This window comes from Xenopus tropicalis, chromosome 8 (genome assembly GCF_000004195.4).
Source record: "Xenopus tropicalis strain Nigerian chromosome 8, UCB_Xtro_10.0, whole genome shotgun sequence".
NCBI classification, from domain to species: domain Eukaryota; kingdom Metazoa; phylum Chordata; class Amphibia; order Anura; family Pipidae; genus Xenopus; species Xenopus tropicalis.
Genome location: NC_030684.2, coordinates 12,431,862 through 12,446,731, shown reverse-complemented (window position 1 = coordinate 12,446,731; position 14,870 = coordinate 12,431,862). Strand labels below are relative to the sequence as shown.

General features: G+C 47.4%; 1 protein-coding gene across 2 annotated transcripts in view; it reads left to right on the top strand.

Annotated features, from left to right (window-relative positions):
* aif1l (allograft inflammatory factor 1-like) overlaps positions 1 to 7,388 on the top strand; it is a 54,371-nt gene extending 46,983 nt beyond the window's left edge. For both annotated transcript variants that reach the window (XM_012968126.2, NM_001142238.1), the window contains 1 exon segment: positions 6,686 to 7,388. In XM_012968126.2, the coding sequence (XP_012823580.1) occupies positions 6,686 to 6,773 (88 nt within the window). In that variant the 3' untranslated portion in view covers positions 6,774 to 7,388.
* Positions 7,389 to 14,870: the final 7,482 nt, after the last annotated feature.

The window sequence follows — 14,870 nt, the reverse complement described above, 5'->3', positions numbered from 1 at the left end:
CAGAAAGGATCCATGCCCATTGTGACCTCAGTGAAAGAATGGTGGCATTATAAAGGAAATTATATTTTAAATGGATATTTTTGAACTACTATCTCTTAATATTCTTTCTGAGATTTTTCCTGGATGTTGAATAGGCAACATACACAGTATTCTCTATCGGAATCTCTAATCCTCGCCTATCAAAGCAATTCAATAAGGGCCTTTGTGATCAGGTAGAATGTCACCTTGCCTGAAAAGCCTCACTAAGAGAGGTGCACACAGTCGGCCCTATGTGTTGCATGGCTCCTCTGCGCCTAAAGTTACATCAGCCGGCCCTGTAGAACACTGGGGGCCTTTGTCACCGCGTCTATTCTTCTTTCCATTCCCACTTCTCTCTATTCCACTCTCGGTTCCCTCCACCTTTCTCAGTTATCAGCTATTATCTGAGAGCGCATTAGGTCCTTGTTTGGATGGAAGGGATGGCAGTCCTTTTGCCCGGGGTGCGTTTGATGCCGGCTCCCTTGTGGCAATAAGCCTAGACTCTCAACAATCCCCTTTCTGTATGCCTGCCATATCCCCCCCTGTCCTGGGAGCAGGAACAGACACTTTCAATGCATTCCCATGGGGAGAAGAAATGGGAGCTCTGAGTATTCCATTCCCTGAAAAGGGGGATTGAGGGACAAAGGGGTAGGACAGTCTTGCTGCTTTTATCTTAAGCCTTTTATTTCCACTGATGACATGGTATTGACTCTCATACAGCTACATAGAGCACAATTCTATTTTTCTTATGCTAAAAAGAATCTTACTGAATCCAAATGGCATTTTCTGCTTTAAATGGACACTCCAGAAGAGTTGTTTGTTGATTACACTGAAGTCCTTTATGAAATACAGAATCCGGCATTTTTAGATTCAGTCAAATACAGAATCTTTTACTTAAAAAATTCTGCTGTATATTGAACTGAATCTGAACCCAAAATGAGTATATTCCATTTGGAGCGCAATCATCACACTGAATCATCCGAGAAGGAAAAAAAGTGTTTACTTCATAATAATTTCCTTTCTCGTTGGAGGGGTTTTTTTTTTATTTACACCGGTGGGGTAAATAAAATAAAGCCATGTGGCTTACAAACAGTAACTGGAACATTGGCAAAGCAAGAAAAGACTGAATGCACAGATGCTCTTTCCATAGGGGAAATTCACATTGTTTTTATTACAATGGATTTGCCTGAATCTGATATGGGGATTCCCAGCAATCAAACACCCTTCAGTAAAAAAAAGACAGCCGGAGCACCAAAAGTGTCTATTTCCTGATATAACCACCAGTGGCCCCAACTTGGGCAACCGACAAAAATGAATTTCCTACAGGATGAAGGTACAGGTATGGGACCCATTATCCACAATGCTCGGGACCAAGGGCAAGGCTACTAAAACAATCAATAAAACATTAATTAAACCCAATAGAACTGTTTTGCATCCAGTAAGGATTAATTATATCTTAGTTGGGATCAAGTACAGGTACTGTTTTATTATTACAGAGAAAAGGGAATCATTTAACCATTAAATAAACCCAATAGGGCTGTTCTGCCCCCAATAAGGGGTAATTATATCTTAGTTGGGATCAAGTACAGGTACTGTTTTATTATTACAGAGAAAGGGAATCATTTAACCATTAAATAAACCCAATAGGGCTGTTCTGCCCCAATAAGGGATAATTATATCTTAGTTGGGATCAAGTACAGGTACTGTTTTATTATTACTGAGAAAAGGGAATCATTTAACCATTAAATAAACCCAATAGGACTGTTCTGCCCCCAATAAGGGTTAATTATATCTTAGTTGGGATCAAGTACAGGTACTGTTTTATTATTACTGAGAAAAGGGAATCATTTAACCATTAAATAAACCCAATAGGACTGTTCTGCCCCCAATAAGGGTTAATTATATCTTAGTTGGGATCAAGTACAGGTACTGTTTTATTATTACAGAGAAAAGAGAATCATTTAACCATGAAATAAACCCAATAGGGCTGTTCTGCCCCCAATAAGGGGTAATTATATCTTAGTTGGGATCAAGTACAGGTACTGTTTTATTATTACTGAGAAAAGGGAATCATTTAACCATTAAATAAACCCAATAGGGCTGTTCTGCCCCCAATAAGGGGTAATTATATCTTAGTTGGGATCAAGTACAGGTACTGTTTTATTATTACAGAGAAAAGAGAATCATTTAACCATTAAATAAACCCAATAGGGCTGTTCTGCCCCAATAAGGGGTAATTATATCTTAGTTGGGATCAAGTACAGATACTGTTTTATTATTACAGAGAAAAGGGAATCATTTAACCATTAAATAAACCCAATAGGGCTGTTCTGCCCCCAATAAGGGGTAATTATATCTTAGTTGGGATCAAGTACAGGTACTGCTTTATTATTACAGAGAAAAAGGAAATCAGTTTTTAAATTCAGAATCATTTGATTAAAATGGAGTCTATGGGAGATGGGCTTTCCGTAATTCGGAGCTTTCTGGATAATGGGTTTCCGGATAATGCATCCCATACCTGTATTATACACAGGGCTGGAGCTAGGGGTAGGCAGAAGCAGTGTCGGACTGGGGTGCCAAGGGCCCACCAGAAGACCATAGGCCCACTCTCCCCTTCTCTGTTCACTTACTTTCTTTAATCTCTTAATTACTACTTTTTACATACTATTATCTACCCTTTCCTCCATTTGGAATTGAGTTATGGCCATGCTATAGGCATACAAGGCAAATGATTGGGTGAGCAGGAGGGCCCACTAACACCTGGCCCACCGGGAGTAAAGGTGGCCATACACGGTAAGTTCCACTTGCTTGGCGAGATCGCCAAGTGAGCGGATCTTCTAACGATATCCCCACCTACGGGTGGGAGATATCGGGCTAATTCAGTACTTTGGCCCTGTGGAACCTGCCTGATCGAGATCTGGACGATTTCAGGCCAGCCCTTCGCTAGTGGCCATCCACGGGCAAATAAGCTGGCGAATTGGTCTAAAGGGACTATATCGGCAGCTAGAATCAGCCATGTATGGGGACCTTTATTCTGGTATCCTGGTGGGCCAGTCCGACACTGGGCAGAAGAGGCACCTGCCTAGGGAGTAACACTCAGGAGGGGGTTCCCATTGTGCAGCATTAAACATGCACGTGTACGCTTCTTTACTTACTTGCTCACGTATGTTCAGGGGGTTGGGGGCCACAAAGCAGAGGCAAGGGGGCTGGCTGGGTTGCCTAGGACACCCAGCCGACTTGGCCTGCCCCTGATTATACATAAAACTGGTACTGTATTTATCCTGCTGTGTGTTCTGGGGTATTATACATGGAATTGGCACTGTATTTATCCCGCTGTGGGTTCTGGGGTATTATACATGGAATTGGCACTGTATTTATCCTGCTGTGGGTTCTGGGGTATTATACATGGAATTGGCACTGTATTTATCCTGCTGTGGGTTCTGGGGTATTATACATGGAATTGGCACTGTATTTATCCTGCTGTGGGTTCTGGGGGATTATACATGGAATTGGCACTGTATTTATCTGCTGTGGGTTCTGGGGGATTATACATGGAATTGGCACTGTATTTATCCCGCTGTGGGTTCTGGGGTATTATACATGGAATTGGCACTGTATTTATCTGCTGTGGGTTCTGGGGTATTATACATGGAATTGGCACTGTATTTATCCTGCTGTGTGTTCTGGGGTATTATACATGGAATTGGCACTGTATTTATCCCGCTGTGGGTTCTGGGGTATTATACATGGAATTGGCACTGTATTTATCCTGCTGTGGGTTCTGGGGTATTATATATGGAATTGGCACTGTATTGATCTTGCCCTGTGTTCTGGAGTATTAAACATGTAATTGGTCCTGAATTTATTTGCCATGTGTTCTGGGGTATTATACATGGAATTAAATTATATAAAACTATATTTATGCTGCCCTGTGTTTTGGGGTATTATACATAGATAGGCCTGGGGTACTATGAAAGAATCTGTATAGAAAATAAAATTTACCCCCCACTTATGTAGCTGACTATTGGGTCACATCAGGGAGCGGTGTTTTGCTTCTGAAAGGGTTGGCAGATATTTCATGTGCTTGTAGTGGGTGCCGTCTGATGGAAAACATATTCTGTAAAGGGAATCTCTGCAAATTTTAATTAGATAGATAGACAGATAGATAGATAGATAGATGACAGATGATGATAGATAGATAGATAGATAGATAGATAAATGATAGATAGATAAATTATGATAGATAGATAGATAGATAGATAGATGATAGATAGATAGATGACAGATGATGATAGATAGATAAATGATAGATACAGTGGTGTGAAAAACTATTTGCCCCCTTCCTGATTTCTTATTCTTTTGCATGTTTGTCACACTTAAATGTTTCTGCTCATCAAAAACCGTTAACTATTAGTCAAAGATAACATAATTGAACACAAAATGCAGTTTTTAAATGAAGGTTTACGTTATTAAGGGAGAAAAAAAACTCCAAATCTACATGGCCCTGTGTGAAAAAGTGATTGCCCCCCTTGTTAAAAAATAACTTAACTGTGGTTTATCAATTTCAATTTTCAATTTCAATATCAATTTCTATAGTCACCCCCAGGCCTGATTACTGCCACACCTGTTTCAATCAAGAAATCACTTAAATAGGAGCTACCTGACACAGAGAAGTAGCCCAAAAGCACCTCAAAAGCTACACATCATGCCAACATCCAAAGAAATTCAGGAACAAATGAGAACAAAAGTAATTGAGATCTATCAGTCTGGTAAAGGTTATAAAGCCATTTCTAAAGCTTTGGGACTCCAGCGAACCACAGTGAGAGCCATTATCCACAAATGGCAAAAACATGGAACAGTGGTGAACCTTCCCAGGAGTGGCCGGCCGACCAAAATTACCCCAAGAGCGCAGAGACAACTCATCCTAGAGGCCACAAAAGACCCCAGGACAACATCTAAAGAACTGCAGGCCTCACTTGCCTCAATTAAGGTCAGTGTTCACAACTCCACCATAAGAAAGAGACTGGGCAAAAACAGCCTGCATGGCAGATTTCCAAGGCGTCGTCTCAATTTTGCTAAAAAACATCTCAATGATTGCCAAGATCAATATCTTGTAGACAGACGAGACAAAAGTTGAACTTTTTGGAAGGTGCGTGTCCCGTTACATCTGGCGTAAAAGTAACACAGCATTTCAGAAAAAGAACATCATACCAACAGTAAAATATGGTGGTGGTAGTGTGATGGTCTGGGGTTGTTTTGCTGCTTCAGGACCTGGAAGGCTTGCTGTGATAGATGGAACCATGAATTCTACTGTCTACCAAAAAATCCTGAAGGAGAATGTCCGGCCATCTGTTCGTCAACTCAAGCTGAAGCGATCTTGGGTGCTGCAGCAGGACAATGACCCAAAACAAACCAGCAAATCCACCTCTGAATGGCTGAAGAAAAACAAAATGAAGACTTTGGAGTGGCCTAGTCAAAGTCCTGACCTGAATCCTATTGAGATGTTGTGGCATGACCTTAAAAAGGCGGTTCATGCTAGAAAAACCTCAAATAAAGCTGAATTACAACAATTCTGCAAAGATGAGTGGGCCAAAATTCCTCCAGAGCGCTGTAAAAGACTCGTTGCAAGTTATCGCAAACGCTTGATTGCAGTTATTGCTGCTAAGGGTGGCCCAACCAGTTATTAGGTTCAGGGGGCAATTACTTTTTCACACAGGGCCATGTAGGTTTGGATTTTTTTTCTCCCTAAATAATAAAAACCCTCATTTAAAAACTGCATTTTGTGTTTACTTGTGTTATCTTTGACTAATAGTTAAATGTGTTTGATGATCAGAAACATTTTGTGTGACAAACATGCAAAAGAATAAGAAATCAGGAAGGGGGCAAATAGTTTTTCACACCACTGTAGATAAATTATGATAGATAGATAGATAGATGATAGATAGATAGATAGATAGATAGATAAATGATAGATAGATGACAGATGATGATAGATAGATAGATGATAGATAGATAGATAGATAAATGATAGATAGATGACAGATGATAGATGATAGATAGATAGATGATAGATAGATGACAGATGATGATAGATAGATAGATAGATAGATAGATGATAGATAGATAGATGATAGATAGATAGATAGATAAATGATAGATAGATAAATGATCGATAGATGACAGATGATGATAGATAGATAGATAGATAGATAGATGATAGATAGATAAATGATAGATAGATAGATGATAGATAGATAGATAAATGATAGATAGATGACAGATGATGATAGATAGATAGATAGATAAATGATAGATAGATAGATAAATAAATGATCGATAGATGACAGATGATGATAGATAGATAGATAGATAGATAGATAGATGATAGATAGATAAAGATAGATGTTCTGTGAGCACAATTATTGTTTAACTGTAGGAGGAAACTGGCGCATCTGGAGGAAACCCAAGCAACGTTCAAGCCACAAACAAAAGTGATGTGGTCGGAATGAAAGTCAAGCCCCAGAAAAGTGGGGATGAACAGTGTTCCCTTAAGGATTAAAGGGGAACTTCATTATACATTCATGTTAAAATGTAAATGATTTTGAAGTTATTTGCAAATATGTAACTGCAGAACTTTCTTTTTCTTTGTCTCGTTCCTTATTGCCAGCATCATGCTGTTCGAGGGAAAAAATGAAGTCACGTGTCCCAAGCCCAAGGGTCCACCACCGAAAAGAGACATCAGCAGCCTTCCCTAAGGGACAGCAGCCAAGTGACAGCCAGCGAGATCTACTTACCTGCCTACACAAAGCCAAGTGTTACGGACACACTCCTGTATACCCATGTGCCTTAGTGGGGTTGTGAATTCAGCCTTCTACTCATCTTGCCTCTTCTTCATCTCTGTGTCACGTGACCACCTTGTTTGCTTGGGAATCACATAGAAGTCTTATTTATTATTGGGTGCAATCGTTGGGGGAGCATTAGGCTGGGCAGGGGAATCATTTAGGCTTGGGATGAATGTAGCCTGAATGTGCTGCCCCCTAGTGTCTCTGCTTATCTAACACATGCTCTTTTTATTTTCTGCCCAATTAGAGCGTGAGTTGTTTGGAGCCTGTAATGAGCCATTGTATAGCCTGAAACTCTATATATAAAATCTCCCTCCCTCCTGCCCTGTTGGCTTTTATAAGAAAAATCAGATTTTTTGGGGGGGTTTGAAACGTTTCTGATATATTTTTACCTCTGTATATTTTGTAAAGACTTGTGTATACAATCAGAAGCGCGCGTTTTTATTTTCCGGGACTAAATGACGCCAAGCTGCGTTAAACGATGTGTATGATTTAACAAAGGGAAACATTAAATACGTTAGACTCAAACGCGTGCATTGCTTTTGTTAATCACCCCCCCCCCCCAAAAGAGAGGGGGGGTAATAATAACGAAGAGGAACTTGGTAATGGCGATTAAAAGCATCCCTCTAACAGCAATTGCTGGTTCAAAATAAAATGATGTTTTTTTCCTGAATTTTAATTTTAGATCCTATTAGCATAAGCATGAATCAAGTCAGGATGAGGTTCTGCTAATTTCTAACAAATCAGCATTTTCCTGCAGATGTTCTACACCAGAATGAGTCCAGAGATTATCATTATGCTGCTTTCTTTCTAATTAACAGGATCAGTGTAATAGTTTATGGCACTGGTGTAACTATAGGGGGCAGAAAGGGCCTGGTAAGATCCTGCAGTCACCCCAGACTGTACCAATGAGCCCTCACAGTCAATAATCAGGCCTGGACTGGGATATAAAATAGGCCCAAACATTCCCCCACGGGCCCAATAAATAGTGCCTGTCTATGGCACCTTACAGCCCCCCTGGCATTCCCAGTACCCAGAGGCACAAACAGCCCCCCCATCTCAATAAATAGTGACTGTCTGTGGCAACTTACAGCCCCCCTGGCATTCCCAGTACCCAGAGGCACAAACAGCCCCCCAGCCCAATAAATAGTGACTGTCTGTGGCACCTTACAGCCCCCCTGGAATTCCCAGTACCCAGAGGCACAAACAGCCCCCCCCCAGCCCAATAAATAGTGACTGTCTGTGGCACCTTACAGCCCCCCTGGCATTCCCAGTACCCAGAGGCACAAACAGCCCCCCCCAGCCCAATAAATAGTGACTGTCTGTGGCACCTTACAGCCCCCCTGGCATTCCCAGTACCCAGAGGCACAAACAGCCCCCAGCCCAATAAATAGTGACTGTCTGTGGCACCTTACAGCCCCCCTGGCATTCCCAGTACCCAGAGGCACAAACAGCCCCCCCAGCCCAATAAATAGTGCCTGTCTATGGCACCTTACAGCCCCCCTGGCATTCCCAGTACCCAGAGGCACAAACAGCCCCCCCAGCCCAATAAATAGTGACTGTCTGTGGCACCTTACAGCCCCCCTGGCATTCCCAGTACCCAGAGGCACAAACAGCCCCCCCCCAGCCCAATAAATAGTGACTGTCTGTGGCACCTTACAGCCCCCTGGAATTCCCAGTACACGAAGGCACAAACAGCCCCCCAGCCCAATAAATAGTGACTGTCTGTGGCACCTTAAGGCCCCACTGACATTCCCAGTACCCAGAGGCACAAACAGCCCCCCCAGCCCAATAAATAGTGACTGTCTGTGGCACCTTACAGCCCCCCTGGCATTCCCAGTACCCAGAGGCACAAACAGCCCCCCAGCCCAATAAATAGTGACTGTCTGTGGCACCTTACAGCCCCCCTGGCATTCCCAGTACCCAGAGGCACAAACAGCCCCCCCAGCCCAATAAATAGTGACTGTCTGTGGCACCTTACAGCCCCCCTGGCATTCCCAGTACCCAGAGGCACAAACAGCCCCCCCCCAGCCCAATAAATAGTGACTGTCTGTGGCACCTTACAGCCCCCCTGGCATTCCCAGTACCCAGAGGCACAAACAGCCCCCCCAGCCCAATAAATAGTGACTGTCTGTGGCACCTTACAGCCCCCTGGCATTCCCAGTACCCAGAGGCACAAACAGCCCCCCCCCCCCAGCCCAATAAATAGTGACTGTCTGTGGCACCTTACAGCCCCCCTAGCATTCCCAGTACCCAGAGGAACAAACAGCCCCCCAGCCCAATAAATAGTGACTGTCTGTGGCACCTTACAGCCCCCCTGGCATTCCCAGTACCCAGAGGCCCAAACAGCCCCCCCAGCCCAATAAATAGTGACTGTCTGTGGCACCTTACAGCCCCCTGGCATTCCCAGTACCCAGAGGCACAAACAGCCCCCCCCCCCCAGCCCAATAAATAGTGACTGTCTGTGGCACCTTACAGCCCCCCTAGCATTCCCAGTACCCAGAGGAACAAACAGCCCCCCAGCCCAATAAATAGTGACTGTCTGTGGCACCTTACAGCCCCCCTGGCATTCCCAGTACCCAGAGACACAAACAGCCCCCCAGCCCAATAAATAGTGACTGTCTGTGGCACCTTACAGCCCCCCTGGCATTCCCAGTACCCAGAGGCCCAAACAGCCCCCCCAGCCCAATAAATAGTGACTGTCTGTGGCACCTTACAGCCCCCTGGCATTCCCAGTACCCAGAGGCACAAACAGCCCCCCCCCCCCCAGCCCAATAAATAGTGACTGTCTGTGGCACCTTACAGCCCCCCTGGCATTCCCAGTACCCAGAGGCACAAACAGCCCCCCCCCCAGCCCAATAAATAGTGAGTGTCTGTGGCACCTTACAGCCCCATGGCATTCCCAGTACCCAGAGGCACAAACAGCCCCCCCAGCCCAATAAATAGTGACTGTCTGTGGCACCTTACAGCCCCCCTGGCATTCCCAGTACCCAGAGGCCCAAACAGCCCCCCAGCCCAATAAATAGTGACTGTCTGTGGCACCTTACAGCCCCCCTGGCATTCCCAGTACCCAGAGGCACAAACAGCCCCCCCCCAGCCCAATAAATAGTGACTGTCTGTGGCACCTTACAGCCCCCCAAGCATTCCCAGTACCCAGAGGCACAAACAGCCCCCCCAGCCCAATAAATAGTGACTGTCTGTGGCACCTTAAGGCCCCACTGACATTCCCAGTACCCAGAGGCACAAACAGCCCCCCCAGCCCAATAAATAGTGACTGTCTGTGGCACCTTACAGCCCCCTGGCATTCCCAGTACCCAGAGGCACATACAGCCCCCCCAGCCCAATAAATAATGAGTGTCTGTGGCACCTTACAGCCCCCCTGGCATTCCAAGTACACAGAGGCACAAACAGCCCCCCCCCCAGCCCAATAAATAGTGACTGTCTGTGGCACCTTACAGACCCCCTGGCATTCCCAGTACCCAGAGGCACAAACAGCCCCCCCAGCCCAATAAATAGTGACTGTCTGTGGCACCTTACAGCCCCCCTGGCATTCCCAGTACCCAGAGGCACAAACAGCCCCCCCCAGCCCAATAAATAGTGACTGTCTGTGGCACCTTACAGCCCCCTGGCATTCCCAGTACCCAGAGGCACAAACAGCCCCCCCAGCCCAATAAATAGTGACTGTCTGTGGCACCTTACAGCCCCCCTGGCATTCCCAGTACCCAGAGGCACAAACAGCCCCCCCCCCCAGCCCAATAAATAGTGACTGTCTGTGGCACCTTACAGACCCCCTGGCATTCCCAGTACCCAGAGGCACAAACAGCCCCCCAGCCCAATAAATAGTGACTGTCTGTGGCACCTTACAGCCCCCCTGGCATTCCCAGTACCCAGAGGCACAAACAGCCCCCCCCAGCCCAATAAATAGTGACTGTCTGTGGCACCTTACAGCCCCCCTGGCATTCCCAGTACCCAGAGGCACAAACAGCCCCCCCAGCCCAATAAATAGTGACTGTCTGTGGTACCTTACAGCCCCCCTGGCATTCCCAGTACCCAGAGGCACAAACAGCCCCCCCAGCCCAATAAATAGTGACTGTCTGTGGCACCTTACAGCCCCCCTGGCATTCCCAGTACCCAGAGGCACAAACAGCCCCCCCAGCCCAATAAATAGTGACTGTCTGTGGCACCTTACAGCCCCCTGGCATTCCCAGTACCCAGAGGCACAAACAGCCCCCCCAGCCCAATAAATAGTGACTGTCTGTGGCACCTTACAGCCCCCCTGGCATTCCCAGTACCCAGAGGCACAAACAGCCCCCCCCCCCAGCCCAATAAATAGTGACTGTCTGTGGCACCTTACAGACCCCCTGGCATTCCCAGTACCCAGAGGCACAAACAGCCCCCCAGCCCAATAAATAGTGACTGTCTGTGGCACCTTACAGCCCCCCTGGCATTCCCAGTACCCAGAGGCACAAACAGCCCCCCCCCAGCCCAATAAATAGTGACTGTCTGTGGCACCTTACAGCCCCCCTGGCATTCCCAGTACCCAGAGGCACAAACAGCCCCCCCAGCCCAATAAATAGTGACTGTCTGTGGCACCTTACAGCCCCCCTGGCATTCCCAGTACCCAGAGGCCCAAACAGCCCCCCCAGCCCAATAAATAGTGACTGTCTGTGGCACCTTACAGCCCCCCTGGCATTCCCAGTACCCAGAGGCACAAACAGCCCCCCCCCAGCCCAATAAATAGTGACTGTCTGTGGCACCTTACAGCCCCCCAAGCATTCCCAGTACCCAGAGGCACAAACAGCCCCCCCAGCCCAATAAATAGTGACTGTCTGTGGCACCTTAAGGCCCCACTGACATTCCCAGTACCCAGAGGCACAAACAGCCCCCCCAGCCCAATAAATAGTGACTGTCTGTGGCACCTTACAGCCCCCTGGCATTCCCAGTACCCAGAGGCACATACAGCCCCCCCAGCCCAATAAATAGTGACTGTCTGTGGCACCTTACAGCCCCCCTGGCATTCCAAGTACACAGAGGCACAAACAGCCCCCCCCCCAGCCCAATAAATAGTGACTGTCTGTGGCACCTTACAGACCCCCTGGCATTCCCAGTACCCAGAGGCACAAACAGCCCCCCCAGCCCAATAAATAGTGACTGTCTGTGGCACCTTACAGCCCCCCTGGCATTCCCAGTACCCAGAGGCACAAACAGCCCCCCCCAGCCCAATAAATAGTGACTGTCTGTGGCACCTTACAGCCCCCTGGCATTCCCAGTACCCAGAGGCACAAACAGCCCCCCCAGCCCAATAAATAGTGACTGTCTGTGGCACCTTACAGCCCCCCTGGCATTCCCAGTACCCAGAGGCACAAACAGCCCCCCCCCCCCAGCCCAATAAATAGTGACTGTCTGTGGCACCTTACAGACCCCCTGGCATTCCCAGTACCCAGAGGCACAAACAGCCCCCCAGCCCAATAAATAGTGACTGTCTGTGGCACCTTACAGCCCCCCTGGCATTCCCAGTACCCAGAGGCACAAACAGCCCCCCCCCAGCCCAATAAATAGTGACTGTCTGTGGCACCTTACAGCCCCCTGGCATTCCCAGTACCCAGAGGCACAAACAGCCCCCCCCCCCCCAGCCCAATAAATAGTGACTGTCTGTGGCACCTTACAGACCCCCTGGCATTCCCAGTACCCAGAGGCACAAACAGCCCCCCAGCCCAATAAATAGTGACTGTCTGTGGCACCTTACAGCCCCCCTGGCATTCCCAGTACCCAGAGGCACAAACAGCCCCCCCCCCAGCCCAATAAATAGTGACTGTCTGTGGCACCTTACAGCCCCCCTGGCATTCCCAGTACCCAGAGGCACAAACAGCCCCCCCCCCCAGCCCAAAAAATAGTGAGTGTCTGTGGCACCTTACAGCCCCCCTGGCATTCCCAGTACCCAGAGGCACAAACAGCCCCCCCAGTCCAATAAATAGTGAGTGTCTGTGGCACCTTACAGCCCCCCTGGCATTCCCAGTACCCAGAGGCACAAACAGCCCCCCCAGCCCAAAAATAGTGAGTGTCTGTGGCACCTTACAGCCCCCCTGGCATTCCCAGTACCCAGAGGCACAAACAGCCCCCACAGGCCCAATAAATAGTGACTGTCTGTGGCACCTTACAGCCCCCCTGGCATTCCCAGTACCCAGAGGCACAAACAGCCCCCCCAGCCCAATAAATAGTGACTGTCTGTGGCACCTTACAGCCCCCTGGCATTCCTAGTACCCAGAGGCACAAACAGCCCCCCCCAGCCCAATAAATAGTGACTGTCTGTGGCACCTTACAGCCCCCCCTGGCATTCCCAGTACCCAGAGGCACAAACAGCCCCCCAGCCCAATAAATAGTGACTGTCTATGACACCTTACAGCCCCCCCTGGCGTTCCCAGTACCCAGAGGCACAAACAGCCCCCACAGCCCAATAAATAGTGAGTGTCTGTGGCACCTTACAGCCCCCCTGGCATTCCCAGTACCCAGAGGCACAAACAGCCCCCCCAGCCCAATAAATAGTGAGTGTCTATGGCACCTTACAGCAGCCCCTCTGGTATTTGCCTGAACCCACAGATTGCCAGTCTGGGCCTGTAGTAAACCCTAGCCAGGTTATGGATTCCATAGAACAGGTCCAAACTGGGATACAAAATAGGCCCTGGCATTTCAAGTACACAGAGGCCCAAACAGCCCCCCCACGGCCCGATAAATAGTGACTTTCTATGGCATCTTACAGCAGCCCAATTGGCATTTGCCACCAGTCCAGGCCTGCCAATGATACCCCAATGCAAAGGCAGGGCCCTGCTATATACTTTGCTAGGGTTCCCAGGGATGCAACTAATTGGATATCATATCAGGCCCAAGTGCCTTGGTGTCAGTTGCAGAATGCTGATTGGCCACTCTTGGAGTTGCCACAATGGCGTCCGAGGTTGCTATCTGATTCCCCCAAACCTCTACATATCAATCAAGGACTATACCAACAGTCTGCATAGATATAGATCCATCATGTGATCTGATTTTTGGTCTAAGGCAGAGATCCCCAAGCTTTTATACCCACGAGCCACATTTAAATGGAAAAAGCTTGGGGAGCAACACAAACATGAAAAAGATTCTTTGAGGTAGCAATAAGAGCTATAATTGGCTACTTAATACTCCCTATGTGGACTGGCAGCCTATAGAAGGCTCTGTTAGGCATTATACTTGTTTTTTATGCAACCAAAACTTGCCTCCTGAGCCCCTGCTTTGAGGCCACGGGGAGCAACATCCAAGGGGTTGGTGAGCAACATGTTGCCCCTGAGCCACTGGTTGGGGATCACTGGTCTAAGGGCTGAGCTTGAGCTTGATTCCAAACTGTGGGGCTGCCCTCCCCAGGTAGGCATGGAGTAGGGGAAGGGTGGGCTGAACCTGAAGGCCACTTAAGATTTGTCAAGAATTCCTATTTCCTTTCCTCGATATGCTCAAAAGCCCTGCATGAAGGTCAATTAGGGTGAGATTTGGATTGAATATTGATTTTCTGCCCATTCTTAGAACTATGGCTGAATGGCAACCAATGTCTTTCTATATCTGTAACGCTGGAATGAGCTAAAGGGCACCCTGACCAAAGATCGGACCTTCAAGGGTGGCTTAGATGGAAGTTTCTGCTATAGTTCTTGAGAACTTATATGATTTATATGACTTAATGATTGGTCTCGTTTGAAGAGGCTAAAGGTGGCCATAACAGGCAGATATAAGCTGCTGATTTGGGTTCTTTTAGACTGATTTGGCAGCTTATCTGCCTGCATATGGGGCTTTCCGACAGGCCTCCCCAACCGATATCTTGGCAAAACATCAGGCAGATGACAATTGGGCATTGACATTTTGTATCCCCCACATTGGCACAATATCGCCCACCCAAGGTGGGCATATCAGAGGAAAGATTTGCTCGTTTGGCAACCTCACAAATGAGCAAATCTTACCGTGTATGACCACCTTAAATCTTTATTATTCTCC